This window comes from Lithobates pipiens, unplaced genomic scaffold, assembly GCF_037356315.1.
Source record: "Lithobates pipiens isolate NorthernLeopardFrog02 unplaced genomic scaffold, aLitPip1_a1.2 Scaffold_8, whole genome shotgun sequence".
Lineage (NCBI taxonomy): Eukaryota > Metazoa > Chordata > Amphibia > Anura > Ranidae > Lithobates > Lithobates pipiens.
In genome coordinates, this window is record NW_027507903.1 from 146,096,714 (window position 1) to 146,115,074 (window position 18,361).

Genomic DNA, 18,361 nt, shown 5'->3' on the forward strand with positions numbered 1-18,361 from the left:
TGGTTGCCGCCACACCCTTGACACGCTTGGTCGACCATGGCGAGGCCTGTTCTGAGTGGACCCTGTCCTGTTAAACCACTGTAAGGTCTTGGCCACCATGCTGCAGCTCCGTTTCAGGGTCTTGGAAATCATCTTATAGCCTAATGCATATTTCTATAGAGCAACAATTATTTTTTTTCATATCCTCAGAGAGTTCTTTGCCATGAGGTATCATATTGAACTTCCAGTGACCAGTATGAGAGTGAGAGAGATAACACCAAATTTATCACACCCGCTCTTCATTCACACCTGAGACCTTGTAACACTAATGAGTCAAATAACACCAGGGAAGGAAAATGGCTAATTGGGCCAAATTTGGACATTTTCACTTAGTACTCACTTTTGTTGACAGCAGTTTAGAAATGAATGGCTGTGTGTTGTGTTATTTTGAGGGGGCAGTTAATTTACACTGTTATACAAGCTGTACACTCATTACTTTACATTTGTAGCAAAGTGTAATTTCTTCAGTGTTGTCACGCGAAAAGATATAATAAAATATTTAGAAAGATATGAGGGGTGTACTCACTTTTGTGAGATACTTTAAATAAGGTGTAAATATTTGCGAATGGGTATCGGGTACATTTGTAAAAAAATTTTGGCGCTGGGTTCCCATTAATATCCATACCAGACCTGAAGGGCCTGGTGATTTTTTAGCTATATTGCCAGGACCCGACAATACAGCCATGAGCAGTTTTAAATTACTCTTTTTCCTTTAGAAATGTAATTTTGCTGTGATACTTTTATAAACACGGGAAAAATGTGCTACTTTATAGGCATACTAAGGACACCCCCGAGGCAAGATATTTAATGAATATTTAATTTTTATTGTTTCACTTTAAGCATTATTAAAATCACTGCTGCAATAAAAAATCTGATGGATTTTGTTGTCGGAATTTCCGATTGTGCGTACAGGGCATTAGAGTTATGCCGCGTGCACATGATTGGAATTCCGGCCAGAAAAAGACAGATGAGAGCTTTTCATCGGAAAATGCGACCTTGTGTATGCTCCATCGGAATTTAGCTGTCCGAGCTTCCGCCAGCCAAAAATTGATAGCATGTTCTCAATTTTCCTGACGGAAAAACTTTCTATGAGTAATTCCGATCGTGTGTATGCAATTCCGACACGCCAAAAATCACGCATGCTCAGATTCAACTACGAGACAGAAGCTATTGGCTACTTAACTTCCTTTTTCTAGTCACGTCGTACGTGTTGTACGTCAGCGCGTTATAAATGATCGGAATTTGATGTGACCGTGTGTATGGAAGACAGCTTGAGCCGAATTCCATCGTAATTCCGTCGGGAAAACCATCAGAGCTTTTTCCGATGAGAATTACGATTGTGTGTATGTGGCATTAGGATAAGTGAAAAGTGTTTAGGGTCAGAATAAATGGTAAAGCCCAACTCCAGGCAATTTTTTTTCTGCTGCTTGTTTTTGTCTAGGGGTGCACACAGAGCTTATCCTTTAATCCTCCAGAAAACTGCGCTCTCCCACATCCAGCGGTGGACTGTACTTGACGCCCTTATATCCAGAGCTGGACTATGGGCTTCATGAAGTCAGGAACTGTCCATCGCACAAAGGACTGGTCTTATTCTGGGAGGATTGGAGTATTAAGGGAGTATATCTTGGCTGTCCAATCCCAGCCTAGACAAAAACAAGCAGGTATCCCATGCATTGTGGGTACAGACTCACTGCATGGGAAGAAAAAAAAATTGTCCGGAGTTCAGCTTTAAGGCCGGGTTCACACCGCTGCGATGCGGGAACGCCGCGAATCCGCGGCGTTTTCCTGCATCGCATTACTCCCACCGGCAGTTCACACTGCCCTATGCGGACGGCTGGGAGTGTCAATGATATGTTAATGACACCCCCAGATCCGTCCGCATATCGCAGTGCGATCTGCCGACTCGCACAGGAATCGGATCGCATGGTGTGAACCCCCATGCGATCCGATTCTGTTGCGGACCAAAAAAAGGGTCCCGTGCGAGTTTGCTGCGGGAGCGATGCGAATTCAGCCATACTATCTGTATGGCTGAACTCGCATCGCTACGGAGATCGGATGTGATTTGCGGTGCGAATCACATCCGGATCTCCCCCCGCAGCAGTGTGAACCCAGCCTAAGAGTTAAGGGTTCATTTTATATTGGTACTAAGGGAAAAGGGCAAGTTATTGACGGTGAAGGTGGACAATATTTATCTGACTTAGCTAATCTGTCATAAACTGTCCTCCCCCAATCATATCCCTGCTGTATACAGCGTAGCAGTATGATTAAGTGAAAATCTTTTTCCCATTCACTTCTAGATCGTTCGTTCTTCAGAGAGCATTTGACACGCTCCTACAAGGTGTTGTATCCCCTTCACTTCCTCACCGCCTGCTTTAACCCCTTGAACCCCATGCCGGGGCAGTTGCAGAGCGGCCCCATTCGCTTGAATGGGTCGCGTTTGATGGGTAAATTTTCTGTTGCAGCCATGGCATATGTACACCCCTGGCCACTGCCTCTGAAGCTAAAAGGGGGTAGTGGTTATGGGTGGTAAAAGCTTGGCTCAATAGCTGGGTTTTACCCCCCCCCCCCCAACTGCTAGTGGAAACGAGCCATTTGTCACTTGACTTTAACAGGTCTTGTGACTGGGTTCAACTTCTTTCATCAATTTGTTTTAACTGTTAAAAATGAATATAGCTTCACTTCCTCAGCAACCAAAGTATAATGCATGTGTGTAATGCATAGTGCCATTCTTTATAAACGTGCCAATGTTTTTGGCTTTCCTGGGGAGCTTCATTATGTGCTTGTTTTTTGTGCCAGAACCCCAGTGCCAGGAACTAAGATCTCCAGGTTTCCAGGGTCAGACATAAGGAAAGTAGATGTATTGGGACAATCTGGCAGAGATAATTCTTCATAACAGTCCCACAGTGTACACCCATTTCTAACAAAATGATAAAATTATAAGTACATAGTTGTTGCAAGCAAATCGTCTCTGAGCTTGATAAAAAAAATAAAAAAAAAAAAGTCTCCCATGATTAATATCTTTATGTGTTGCTATATATTATTTTTTACTTTGTGCACTACTGAACATGTTTTATTTCTTGTATGAGTTTATAATTTATATCCCTTATCTGTATTAAAATATTTGATTTATCATGAAGTATCTTTGCGTGTCTGTTCCAGGAACAAGATGAATACTGGCTGTCAGTGCTGTTTATGCTGCAAAGATTAACCGAATTGGATATGAAAAAGATCAAAGTTGAGGAGAAGGTATTTATCTTAGCACCTGCTTTCCACCTGACTTCCCAAAAGCAATCAGTGTTGCCAAGTAATTACACTGGTGACTCGTCAAGGGAATATAGGCGATCCTTGGGGAATTACATGTTTGGCACTGTGAAAGACATCTTGGTACAGAGTTTATCTAGTGAATGTCATCCTTCGCTCTACAATTTTTAAAAAATGTATCGCAATAGCCAATATGTTTATGAATACCCTGCTTTGTTTTTTATAAAACATGTTTGTGATTGTGGTACACAAAAGTTTAGCCTCTAGAACTTTAACGCATTTGTTACCCTAACATTTCACATTCCTGATATGTGTCTGCAAAACTACATAATTGTACAAAAACGTATCCTGTTCTCTTTGTATGGCTTTCTTTATGTGAAATCCCTGGTGCTCCTGCCAGTCCACTTTCGTATTAGAAACTGACCACACTAAGCAGGAGGGCACACCATGGTCAGTTCTCTAGCTGTGCTGGAAACTTGGCCTGCTCTCCCCCAATGATCAGACTTGTCCTGCGGTACATACTAGCTCATTATCCCATTGCCTTACAGGTGTGTTTTTTTTTATTTGTTTTTTTTTGTGGGTATACAATAGGGATGAGCTTCGTGTTCGAGTCGAACGTACGTTCGACTCGAACATTGGCTGTTCGGCCGTTCGGCGAATTCCGAACGTTTGGGCCGTTCGCGTCAAAATTCGAGTGACGCGCGCGCGGACCACAATGCACTGCGGTGGCGCAGTGCATTGCTGCCCCATGATTGGCCAAGCATGCACTGTGACCCCGCATGCTTGGCCAATCGCAGCACCGGCAGCGAGGAGAGCCATGATTGGCCACAGGCATCCTGCCTGTGGCCAATCATAGCTCAGGCTGTGTAGTGCACGCCCCACACTATATAAGGCCGCCTTTGAGGTGGCCTCGTGTAGTGTGTTACTTAGCATCTGAAGCAGTGGGTGTTCTGTGTACCTTCAACACAGTACACACCAATCGTTTTTGGCTGATTTCCTATCTTGCTGCTGTGTAGTGGTTGTTGTCTGTGCCCTGACTGCAGTATACACCACTATATTCACCTCACCTATATAGCTAGTGATCTAGCTTTAACCACTTAACAACTGCCCATTGCCGATTAACGGCTTCAGGGGGGTTGTTTAACTCTGAGAGGCCGTTAATTAACGGCCTCCCAGAATTCTGCTCTCGCGTGCCCCGAGGTGTGCGCACTCGAGAGCATCCGTGACCGCCGGGTCGCATCACGGATCACGGTAAACGGCCGCTCATAGCGGCCGTTTACCACGTGATTGCTCCGTCAAATGACGGAGTGATCACTTGGAAACAAACCGGCGTCATGTTATGACGCCTGTTCCTCCCTCCCCTCTCCGTACCGATCGGTACAGCGGAGGGGAAAGAGATCGGTGTCAGCAGCGATGTGGGCTGCATCTGCAGTGCCCACATCGCTGCTCACCGAATTTAACCCCTCAATTCCCTGCCAATACTCTGCAATACCAGTGCATACTCTGCAGTACCCTGCCATTACTCTGCAGTACCCCGCCATTACTCTGCAGTACCCACAATACTCTGCAGTACCCTGCCATTACTCTGCAGTGCAGTACCCTGCCATTACTCTGCAGTGCAGTACCCTGCCATTACTCTGCAGTAACCCCCATTACTCTGCAGTACCCGCCATTACTCTGCAGTACCCGCCATTACTCTGCAGTACCCGCCATTACTCTGCAGTACCCCCAATACTCTGCAGTACCCTGCCATTACTCTGCAGTGCAGTACCCTGCCATTACTCTGCAGTACCCCCCATTACTCTGCAGTACCCCCCATTACTCTGCAGTACCCCCCAATACTCTGTAGTACCCGCCATTACTCTGCAGTACCCGCCATTACTCTGCAGTACCCCCAGTACTCTGCAGTACCCTGCCATTACTCTGTAGTACCCCCCAATACTCTGCAGTACCCTGCTATTACTCTGTAGTACCCCGCCAATACCCCGCCAATACTCTGTAATACCCTGCCATAAATTGCCATACCCAGCCATACTCAGAGATACCCAGCCATACTCGGTGATACCCTGAAATACCCAGCCATAGACGCCCCCCACCCCTCACCGCCCTCCGGTGCTTCTACCAACTCGCCAGTACGATCAAAGCCAGAATCTTTTTTTTATTTTTTATTTCAGGCTTCCCAGCCTAGAGGTGAGATGTGGGGTCATATTGACCCCCCAGATTTCACTGTAAAGAGGACCTGTCACCCCATATTCCTATTACAAGGGATGTTTACATTTCTTGTAATAGGAATAAAAGTGATCAAAAATATATTTTTGGGGAAAAAAATGTCAAACTAAAATAAATAAAGTAAAATGAACAATAAAAAAATAAAATAAAAATTAAAGCGCCCATGTCCCCATGTGCTCGCATGTGCCACACATGTGTGGTATCGCCGAGAATGTTAGAGCGAGAGCAATAATTCTAGTCCTAGACCTCCTCTGCAACTCAAAACATGTAACCAGTAAAAAAAAAATTAAAGCGTCGCCTATGGGGATTTTTTAAGTAGCGACGTTTGGCGCAATTCCACGGGCATGTGCAATTTTGAAGAGTGACATGTTTGATATCTATTTACTCAGCATAACTTCATCTTTCACTTTATGCAAACATTGGGCTAACAAGTGGTTAATAATAGAGCTTGCAGTCAGTAGTGTTAGGAGATAGTGCGTGCTGTCTGCGTGCTCTGTACCCAGTACATACCGCTATAATATAGGGCAGGCCCCTACTTTCAAACATCCAACTTACAAACATCTCCTACTTGCAAACGCAAGGAGACAGCAGCAAGTGAGATGAAAAAAGATGGACGACAAAACAAATTATACAGGGGTGATAACCCTTCCCTATGTTTTCCAAAAAGCTTAAAGATAGTTTTTTTGACTGGAGCTACACTTTAAAAATGTACCGGTTGAAAATGACAAACAGATTCAACTTAACACAACAAACCTACACAGTCCCTGTCTTGTTTGCACAGCCTGTATACTGCTGTTCTGAGTACATAGGGCCTGGGGGCCACACGCATTTCCTTTTTTTAATATGGGTACGGGGTTCCCCTTAATATGCGTACAAGACCCAAATAGGCTGGTAATGGGCAGGGAGGGCTACCCATGCCATGTTTCTCAATGATTTTTAACCATATTGCAGGAACCAGATATAACATTAAAACCGCAAGCAGTTTTAAATGGTGTTATTTCCGTTTAATGTCATTTTGTGCAGGGACTGTTCTAAACACGGGAAACACGTGGCACTTCACAGGCATACTACAGACACCCCCCAGGCACCATATTTAAAGGAATATTTCACTTATTTTTTTTCACTTTAATCGTCATTAAAATTAGTGCTCCCGCCAAAACGGCAGTTTTTAAAACTTTTTTTTGCAGTGACCCATGTCCCCTGAGGCAGGAGGCAGGTCCCCAAACCCTTTTTAGGACACTATCTTGCATATTAGCCGTTAAAATTAGCACTTTCCAATTCGAACGTTCGAGTCCCATAGACTTCAATGGGGTTCTAACGTTCGTACCGAACGCGGGGGTCGTTCGCAAGTTCTGGTGCGAACCGAACCGGGGGGTGTTCGGCTCATCCCTAGTATACAACCGCTTTAACACCAGAACATGATTTTGCAACTTTTTGTTAGTACATTTCATCACAACTATTTAGTGTACCCAGGTGAATTATGCCTTGTTTTCTTTTCAGGATGGATTGGGTTTTCATTTGGTGATAAATGGTAATGGATAGCCCCTGATTTATTTATAATATATATATGGACTGTGCTTGGTGCACTCAGTGGTCACTACAGCAGGACAAAATCACATCAATTGAGTCTGTAGAAAGGTAAAAGTCCCAGCAGTTTATTTTCATATGATAAATGAAGTAAGGTATAACTTAATTTATCATATGAAAGTTAACAACAATGACTTATATCCCTTCTACAGACCCAACTGATGTGATTCTGTCCTGCTATAGTGACCACTGTGGGCGCTGAGCGCAGTCCTCTTTGTTTATGTTCACACGTTGCATCACCCAAAGTGCATACTTACAGCTGCATAGGTAAGCTCCGGTCTCCCCACCACTCCATCCATGATCTGTGCCTTTAACGCTCGGTGTGTGTATATATGTGTGTGTGTGTGTGTGTGTGTGTGTGTGTGTATATGTATATGTATATGTATATGTATATGTATATGTATATGTATATATATATATATATATATATATATATATACACACACACACACACGGTGGGGGTTATTCACGAAAGGCAAATCCACTTCGCTCTAAATCTAAGGGGTAGATCTGAAATGAGGGGAAGCTCTGCTGATTTTATCATCCAATCATGTGGAAGCTAAAATGCTGTTTTTATTTTCCTTGAATGTCCCCCTCGGATCTACAGGGACTTTACTTCGAAGTGCACTTTCAGTGCAAAGTGGATTTTCCTTTAGTAAATAACTCCCATGTGTGTATGTGTGTATATATATATATATATATATATATATATATATGTGTATGTATGTATGTATGTATGTATGTGTGTGTGTGTGTGTGTGTGTGTATGTGTATGTATGTATATAAGTTAAGTCCATATATATTTGGACACAGGCACAATTTTAATACTCTTGGCTCTGTATACCATCAGAATAAAATTAAAACTTTACACTTCTAATGTTTTGGATTGTTAACTTTCAGCTTTAATTCAAGGGGTTGAACATAAATATCAAGTACAAATTTTAGGAACTGCAACCATTTTTATACACAGTCCCCCCATTTTTAGGGACTCAAATGTAATTTAATATTTTGTTGAGATCCGAGGGGGACATTCAAGGAAAATAAAAACAGCATTTTAGCTTCCACATGATTGGATGATAAAATCAGCAGAGCTTCCCCTCATTTCAGATCTACCCCTTAGATTTAGAGCGAAGTGGATTTGCCTTTCGTGAATAACCCCCACCGTGTGTGTGTGTGTGTGTGTGTGTGTATATATATATATATATATATATATACACACACACACACACACACACACACACACACACACACATATACACACACACCGAGCGTTAAAGGCACAGATCATTTACTGGAAATGACTGCCTGAAGTCTGGAACCCATGGACATTACCAAAGACTGTAATCAATAATCTATCAGCGCAATCCTACAAAGACAATTTAAATAAGTGTTCAGAAATGTGAATATTCAGTTGCTGTTGTCACTGAAAATTGCGTTCACTCCTTCATATAAACATAAATCAAACGTGATTCATCAGAATAAACTGTCACACATCAAAATAATATAAAAAAAATATATAAATTCTGCAGTGATAATTAGTCCGTAATAATAAGTCCATGTGAAAATCAAAAAATATATATATGTATATATATCCACAAAAATAACACAAAAAATGCAAAAAGTTTTTATCTTGCCCCACCAAATGGTGTAAAAGTAAATTTCAAAAGTGCAAGTGCTCACCTCCACCAGTGTGCTCTGGCCGCCTGCTTGCGTTCTACTCCTCTATATCTCCCACTCCTTCTTGATGGTTCACTCCACTTCAAGTCTCCCCCAGGGATATCGGGTGTACAGAGGAACAAAATACTAAATCTGGTGTTCTTTGTTTAAAATTGTATTGCGTCTACTAAAACAAAATGCAAACTACTCACAATCATAGTACTTAAGCAGTGCGGGCTATCCGGACGAAAAAAATTCAGTGCAAACAAAATGGCCACGGGATGATGTCATCAAAATGGCTGCTCCCCCTATATGCCTTAGGTCAAAGGGCGCAACTTCTTCAGTTGCCGTCCAATCAACTTTGCTGCATTTGGCTAAATCTGGGCTGACCGTATATCTCTAAACACTGCAGAATTCATCCGGCTGCTTCTGTCATATCATCAATAAACATCAATTACCCAGTGCCACTAGAAGCCATGCATGGCCATGCCATCACACTGCCTCCACCATGTTTTACAGATGTCGTTGTGTGCTTTGGATCATGAGCTGTTCCACGCCTCCACCACACTTATTTCCTCCCGTCCTTCTAGTACAGATCTTAGTTTTCTCTGTTCAAATAATGTTTTTCCAGGACTGGTGTGGCTTTTTTAGATGTTTTTTGGCAGAGTCTAATCTGGCTTTTCTATTCTTCAGGCTTATGAATGGTTTGCACCTTGTGAAGTCTTCTCTTGATTGTAGATGATGATACACCCACCTCCTGTCCTTCACTTGTCTGGATGTTGTGAATGTGTTTTTCTTTACCATAGAGAGGATCCTACGATCATCCACCACTGTTGTCTTCCATAGACGTCCAGGCCTTTTTATGTTGCTGAGCTTACTAGTGCATTCTTCTTCTCCTTTGAATGCATGATGTAGGTTCACAGCAATAGATTTCAAATGCAAATACCACACTTAGACCCCTTTCACACTGAGACGATTTGAAGGCCCTATAGCAGGGATATGCAATTAGCGGACCTCCAGCTGTTACAAAACTACAAGTCTCATCATGCCTCTGCCTCTGGGTGCTGGCAGGGTGTCAGAAAAAGTTCTGCCAGCAGCTTCTGTGGAGCACATTAGGAGCGGTGAACTCACTGCTCCTAAAGCGCCCCTGTCCATTGAAAACAATGGGGGAGCGCTGCTATACCGCCGGCAAAGTGTCGCAGCAGCGGCGTTTTGCAGGGGGGCGGATTTATGGACCTAAGTGTGTGTGTGTGTGTGTGTGTGTGTGTGTGTGTGTGCGCGCGTGCGTGTGTGTGTGTGTGTGTGTGTGTGTGTGTGTGTGTGTATCCGTGGTTCTCAACTCTTATCCACTGCTCAATGATTGCAGTATTCTAGTCTGCTTCTCCCCAAGGTAATACTTAAAATCTGGCCTGTTAGTGGATCCCAAGGACAGGAGTTGAGAACCACTGGTGTGTGTGTGTGTGTGTGTGTGTGTGTGTGTGTGTGTGTGTGTATATATAATTTTTTTTTTTTTTTTTTTTTTAACTTGGCTATATATTTCTTGCTATTATAACTTACCACCAAAGAACAACCCAAAATAAATTCTCCTGCTCCTAACAATTGCAGCGATACTGCATGTGTATATTATTTGTTTTTTGTTCCCATAGTAGGTCCCAGAAACAATAGTTAGCATTTTACATTTTATTTAGATCAAAAACATAACTTCTTGTCATCCACTTAACGCATTTGTGCATCAGCAAAGAAGGTGGGCTTTAATGCCAACACAATGAACGTATGTGTCTGTAGATGACAGATGTTTCTGTGCTGAGAACGCCCTCACTGTGCGCTCCTAGCACAGAAACCAAGCTGTCAAAGAAACAGCTCTTAGTCTCTAGTAATTAGCCAATCACGTAAACATCGGGAATATTAGCCCAAATAAAGAAATGTTGAGGCTGGGATGGAAGTATTAAAAAAAGGCACATGGGGTTTATTTATTCAAGCAATGTGTGTATATTTATCAAGAAAGACTAGTAATGGTAGTTAGGTCACAGTGGTTAGTATTGTGTTGATTTGTAAGATCTAAGCTCTAAGTTGAAATCCCTTTTTGGTACTGAGGAGATGGCTGGAGCTTTATGCTGCAGATACATTTATGGGGTGTTATGGTTATTCTGTTGTATCTCGAGGACATCTTGGCACAATCAAATTCCTTGTGCAGTACCCACACCACCACAAAACTAGAAACCATGTCAAAAAGTAAGGATTTTCTAATACAGGGGTGTCATGGTTATGCAGTAATCTTCCTCTGTTTTCTTACCTCTCCTCATGTGTTTAGACTAAGAGGCCAGCCACTTCCGCCTGGTGGTTTTTATAACCTCTCCTCTAAGCATGTCTCCACCCCAGGCCCTATCAGGGAACCCTATATTGACCTCTGCACTGCAAGCCAGCGGTGCTGATCAACCATTGTGTATTCACTGTGTGTTTTGGCTTCCGGTTTCCTGCTTGCCGTGTGCTCTAAGTTTGTCTCTGTTACCGACCTTGGCATGTTCTCAACTATTCCTGTTTGCTTGTGACCTTGACCTTTTTGGTGTGTCCCCGACCATCCCTGTCTGCTTGTGACCCTGAACCTTTGACGTGTACTGTGTTGTTCCTGTCTGCTAGTTACCCTGACCTCTGCCTTATCCATTTACTATCCTTGTTGTTCCAGCCTGCTGTTTCCTTCTCCTGTAGTCTACTGTGAGCTGTGAAACCCTAGGGGCCGCGACCATGAGCCAGACTGCAGCGAAGTAGCCACCCTCACCACTAGAGGCTCTGATGAACACCTGCTGGCTCTTAGACTCCTCGCCCTGGGGAATGTATGCTTTAGCTCCCACTGGGATCTGTGTTAGTGATCCAGTAGACCTGCATCCTGAATCTCCCTGGGTACAATCCACAGCAGTCAGTCCTAAGGTCCCCTACCTTAACGGTGCACTTCCGACTACTACGTAGTGCATCTGTCACCTGGTCTCAGGTGACCTGACAAGGGGTCTTAAGCAGGAGTATACATACCCTTTGGGGTGTGTGCCCCAAATGAAGGTGGTATATAACTGGGTTTTTTAATAAATGAAAAAAATAAAATAAAAACGGATTCTCTTCAATATTGAACAAAAATGAAAGTGGTGTAAGTGACAATGCCATGAATGCAGGAAAGCAACTACAAAAATCTCAGTAGTTTTATATAAATAAATAAATATGCTAAAATCCATGTGATTTTCTGCCAGCTGTTCTGTTCCTAGTTATCATATGTAAAGTAAACCAAGGCATCTTTTGAAGTCCTACTGATACCTAATAGAACAGGTAAAGATGCTTTTAACTGGTAAGGGAGGTATGGCGACATGAGCTGCATTAAGGGCCTATTCGCATGTACGAATAGCTGTTAGGTTTGCCATGCAGCGAGGGGGCTGAGCAATGCACTGTTTCAGTGCATCACATGTTTTTACATTTTTTTTTTCTTTATTTTTAACTTGATTGGAAGTGTACAAAACATAACACTACATTGTGATGCAAGCTGGGCACATGGAAAAAATGTTTTCTATGTGCCCTTCCAGAAACCTGCAGTGTTGAAAAAAGAAGGTCACTGCACAGGCTGGGAAGGAGACCTAGTACTGGGCAAACACAGTGCAGATTTCTATTGAGATTATAGACTTGAAACATTTATTATGTGTGAATAAACAAATTGGCAGGCATATAAGTAGAAATGCATATAGGAGTTAGGTTTGGGTAGCCTGTTTTGTCCCATAATAATGTTGTCTTACTCTCTGGACATTGCTTAGGTGGCAGCAGTGAATAAGTATGATCCTCCACCAGAGGTAATTGCTGCACGGGATCATATGGCCAATGTTATGTACAGCATTATCCAGCCACAAAAGATCTTGGACAGGTAATTTCAATAATGTTAATATCTCAAATGCTATAATGTGATATTTTTGATTTAATAATGGTGTCTACTGTTAATGTACTATTTATGGGAGAAATATTGGTGATTACATTGTTGTTGTTTTTTTTTTTTTTCTATCTGGTTTCAATACTTTTTATTCACTGACCCAGAACAAGCATGCAACAAATTAAATCTAGAAATTTAAGTCAGGAATCCATGCTTCTATGGTTGCTGTGGAGCCGAAGCATCAGCATGACAGTCAGGCTTAAATCATTATCAGGAGGACAGGTCAGCAATGGCAGCCTACATATTTCTCTTATGATGGGTTTCCTGTAACCACTTGCATACTGGGCATTTTCACCCCCTTCCTGCCCAGGCCATTTTCAGCTTTCAACAATGTCACAGTTTGTGTAAAATAGGGGGGGATTTAGGAATTGGTACTTTAAATGTGGGTAGATATGGTAATATGGGCCTCCATCCCTGAATCAATGAAATTTAAAAGAGGAATTGGGACTTTATATGAGGCAGGTGGCGAATAGAAAAATGAATACATACATGGCAGGCCAATGAGTTTATTGTCACACAGAGGGTATAAGATCGAACTCAGTATGAAATTAAATACATTGAGGCAACCAATTATGTTAATTAAGTAAAGTACAGTTCATAAATACATACAATAAATTGTAAAATTACATATTCTAAACTGTTCATGCAATTATAACCTTCAAAACAAAATTCAGGGAGTCCCCTACTTACAAACGACTCCTACTTACAAACGACTCCTACTTACAAACGGAGGGAGATAGCAGGAAGAAAGAGGAAATCTACCTCTAGGAAGGGAAATTCTCTCCTGTAAGAGTTAATATGGGAAAAAGGTGTCTCCACTGAGGCTTTATCACCAATCCTTGTTTCCCTAACAGCCCAAATTTTTCAAAATACAATTATCATTGGGACAGAAAGTGAGGTAAAATCTTCTGTACAGGGGTACAGACAGCTAAATAAATGTTACAGGGGTGATAACCCTTCCCTATGTTATCCAAAAAGCTTAAAAATAGATTTTTTGGCTGGAGCTACACTTAACCACTTAAGGACCGGCGCATGTAATAATACATCGGCAGAATGGTATGGATGGGCACAAGTGTTGGTCTGTAAGAGATGTAAATAAACAGATACTGGTAAGTTCTGGTAAGAACCCCAGCATCAAGGGCAGGGAAATGGGAAGGTCATGAAATGATTACTTACATGGGACTGGAGAGCAGGAGTATGTAATACTGCAACTGGGGGGAACCACTAGGGTAAGTCGTCAGTCATGGGAGCTGAGGAGACTAGACCATGCATGGGACAGAAGCTTAAACATAAGATCCCCAGGAAGTTAGGTTCTCCATGTGGTGTAAGTGGTAATGCCGAGTGGAGTTCCGAGGGAGTCTGTGAATAAATGTTATACTGTGAAGAGCTATCATATAATAATGATGGTGTAAACCAAAGGAGAACTAAGTGACCAAGGGGAAAGATGGGTGGAGGAGTGCCGAGGTTTACCAATAGCAACCATAGGACCATCCCAAGAGGGTGAATCTGTGACAGTACAAGGAGAGGAATTCCAATAACCGTAAAGTGTGTTTACATTGTGATCAGCTGTGGTTGGACACTGTGATTGACCCTTTACCCTGATTTGTGATCAGCCGTGTTAGGAGGACACAGTGATCACAGAGAGCCCCGAACATATGCCACACTGGGGTCAATAGATGTCCTCCCAGAACGGGACAACTGCACTGTAGCTGTCATTCGGCTATAGTGTGGTCGGCAAGTGGTTGTAAACCATTACCTATACCCAGTGAAGTGACAAATTGTATCTGTTTATCTACAGCTGTCTTTCCCCCTACATCCATTTAAAATGCACAGTTTACATAGGATCTCTCGGCTCTGAAACGTGTGGACAGAGAGCTGATTACACTTAATGCTCTGGATTGAGACAAATACACACTATGGAGGGAAATGCTTTGTTCATATTTCATGTCTGAGGTGGTTTACAACCACTTTAAACCTTAGCATAGTGTTTTGCAATGACAACTTTTACAGCTATTTATTTATAACAATGCATAAACGTAGTCTGCAATGACCAACTACAGGTCAGTTTTTAATTTCATCAATCTGTTGTGAACATTGCATAAATCTCTATCTATCTATCTATCTATCTATCTATCTATCTATATATATATATATATATATATATATATATATATATATATATATAAATATATATATATATATATATATATATATGATATATGTTGCCTATTTATGCTCCTTCCCAAGCTCCCCATGTGTAGTTTCAGTAAAGGTTTGACATATGTCTACAAATCACACTGACAAGCCAACCTCTTATGTTGCAGCACATTGCCCAATCTGGATACCCCCTATCCCATGCTGGTACTGACAGGACCCCAGTCCTGTGGGAAACGCGAGTTAGCACATAGAATGTGCAGAGAGTTCAAGGAGTTCTTCCGCTACGGGTAAGCTATATCCATCTGCCATAGGACACAGTGTGCTTTCAATTACAAGGAGATGTTAAGTGTTTCACCATCCAGAGTAAAATCAAGCGACTCTTGTTAACATAGTGGGCTAAATAAAAAAGACCTTTGAAGTCATAATCTAGTCATAAGCTCATAGGATTCATAGTGCTTTATCTAATGTAACAACCCTGCAGTAGTATATTACACCTTAAACCTCTGTGGGGGAAAGCACATAGAGGCTTTTGAAAATTAAATATGCATAAGGTCAGATCCACAAGAGAAATGAAAACCATTATAACAGAGGCTATAACTGGATAGTTAATTGTAAAACGGAGGCATTCTGTTCTTGCTCAGTTGAAGAATTACATGTTTTTTTTTAAATATTTGATTTTTGGAACCTATGAATCTATAAAAAGGTCTTGTAATGTACAGCTTGGCAATCACGTAGATCATTTCACTAATTTCTGTTTGTATATTTTGCAGTATACTCCTAAATTTGAATGTATTTGCATCAAAAAGTTTTTCATGTTGGTTTTAGGTGGTGTTGTGATGGATTAGAACCCCTGGTAAACGTTTATTGTGGTCTGTTTCTCTCCAGTGTTGATTCTCCCCTCTATTTGCCCTGTTAAACATTATCAGTTATGACAAGAACAGCGAGTCTGGTTAAATCTTCCAATGGGGTCACCTGTTCCATTGACATTTGTATAAGAGGGGAATTCCATTTACTTTGTAAATAAGGGGAACACTCACCTTCTGCTGCATTTCCAGTAGAGGAAGTATAAGGAGACGGATAGCAAAAAAGAAAAACACCACAATCAAACTTGACAGCAGTTTTAACCCTATTCTACTCAATCAAAAACAACCAAAATGTTGGGCTGTACATATACTTTAACCACGTGCCTACTGGGCACTTAAACACCCCTCCTGCTCAGACCAATTTTCAGCTTTCGGTGCTCTCACACTTTGAATGACAATTACTCAGTCATGCAACACTGTACCCAAATGAATTTTTTGTCCTTTTTTCCCCACAAATAGAGCTTTCTTTTGGTGGTATTTGATCACCTCTGGGGTTTTTATTTTTTGCGCTATAAATGAAAAAAGACCGAAAATTTGGAGAAAAACCCCCCCGCATATTTCTTTGTTTTGGTGACAAAATTATGCAAATTATTAATTTTTCTTTAAATTTTGGCCACAATTTATACTGCTACATGTCTTTGGTAAAAATAACCCAAATTAGTGTATATTATTTGGTCTTTGTGAAAGTTAGAGAGTCTACAAGCTGTGGTGCGAATCATACAAAATTTATCACATCTGATGTACTGGTGGCCTATCTCACTTCTTGCGACCCGAACAAGTCAGGAAAGTACAAATACCCCCCAAATGACCCCTTTTTGGAAAATAGACATTCCAAGGTATTTAGTAAGAGGCATAGTGAGCTTTTTGATGTTGTCATTTTCTTTCCCACAATTCTTTGCAAAATTAAGATTTTTTTATTTTTTTCCCCACAAAATTGTCATTGTAATAGGTTATTTCTCTCACATGGCATGTGTATACCACAAATGACTTCCCCAAAAAAAATTCTGCTACTCCTGAGTATTACAATACCACATGTGTGAGACTTTTTCACAGCCTGGCCACATAGAGAGGCCCAGCATGCAGGGAGTGCCATCACGTGTTCTAGGAGCATAAATTACACATCTAACTTGTTGACTACCTATTTACACTTTTGAAGGCCCTGGAGTACCAGGACTAAGACACATGACACTGATACATGGCACTGATGACACTTATACGTGGCACTGATGACAGGTGGCACTAATATGGGGCACTGATGACAGATGGCACTAATACGTGGCACCGATGACGCGTGGCACTGATGACAGATGGCACTGATAAATGGCACGTGGCACTGATGACAAATGGCACTGATACCTGGCACTGATGACAGATGGCACTATGTGGCACTGATGACAGATGGCACTTATACGTGGCACTGATGACAGATGGCACTGGGGACAAATGGCACTGACAACAGGTGGCACTGGGGACAGATAGCACTAGCAGGTGGCACTGGTGGAGGATGGCACTGGTGGAGGATGGCACTGGGGCGGATGGCACTTTTTTTTTTACTTATGGCCGCTGCAGCCGCTCATCTCTCCCTTCTCACACGCTGTCTGTGTGAGGAGGGAGAGCGGTGCTGAGAGATGATCTCATATGTTTACATATGAGATCATCTCTCATTGGACATGCCGATCGCGCTGTAAACGGAAGCTGTGATTGGCCGTTTACAGCAATCTGTGACTGGCTGTCTCCGAGGGACACGGGCAGCACAGAACTTTCCCGATGCACGCCCGCGGCGGTGCGCAGAGGGGAAGTAAATAGGAGGACGTCCAGGGACGCTCTCCCGGCAGTTAGCATCCGCTCTGAAGCCGTCTTTCGGCTATAGGGTGGGCGCAAAGCATTTAAATGTGATGGTAAAGCTTATATATATATATATATATATATATATATATATATATATATATATAAATAAATTAACTAACCTGGACAGGTAGCAGGTACAAAGCTCCCTGGGATGAGCAGTCTTTCAGGCACAGATACCAAATCCCCTGAGGTAGTGACAAAAAGTGCTGTGTTTATTTGTGTTATATACAAGTCTATATACAGGTGCTGTGCAGTGTTCCCGAAAACAAATATGAATGACAATACCAAACTGGACCATGGATTTTTTTACAAATAAATATCTGAAAAGTGTGGCATACATTTGTATTAAGCCCCCTTTACTCTGATACCTCTAACTAAACTCTAGTGGAACCAATTGCCTTCAGAAGTCACCTAATTTAGTAAATAGAGTCCATCTGTGTGTAATTTGATCTCAGTATAAATACAGCTGTGCTGTGAAGCCCTCATAGGTTTGTTAGAGAACCTTAGTGAACAAACCGCATCATGAAGGCCAAGGAACACAACCAACAGGTCAGGGATGAAGTCGTGGAGCTAAGTTTAAAGCAGGGTTAGGTTATAAAAACAAATATCCCAAGCTTTGAACATCTCTCACTGTTCAATCCATCATCCGAAAATGGAAAGGGTATGGCACAACTGCAAACCTACCAAGACATGACTGCCCACCTAAACTGACAGGCTGGGCAAGGAGAGCATTAATCAGAACCAGCCAAGAAGCCGATGCTAA

At 42.0% G+C, this 18,361-nt stretch overlaps 1 protein-coding gene across 2 annotated transcripts in view; it reads left to right on the top strand.

Moving 5' to 3' along the window:
• Positions 1 to 18,361, top strand: part of LRGUK (leucine rich repeats and guanylate kinase domain containing) — a 127,205-nt gene that overhangs the window by 55,237 nt on the left and 53,607 nt on the right. For both annotated transcript variants that reach the window (XM_077473021.1, XM_077473022.1), the window contains 3 exons: positions 3,199 to 3,285; positions 12,561 to 12,667; positions 15,055 to 15,174. In XM_077473021.1, coding sequence (XP_077329147.1) covers positions 3,199 to 3,285; positions 12,561 to 12,667; positions 15,055 to 15,174 — 314 coding nt within the window. The remainder of the gene's footprint in view (positions 1 to 3,198; positions 3,286 to 12,560; positions 12,668 to 15,054; positions 15,175 to 18,361) is intronic.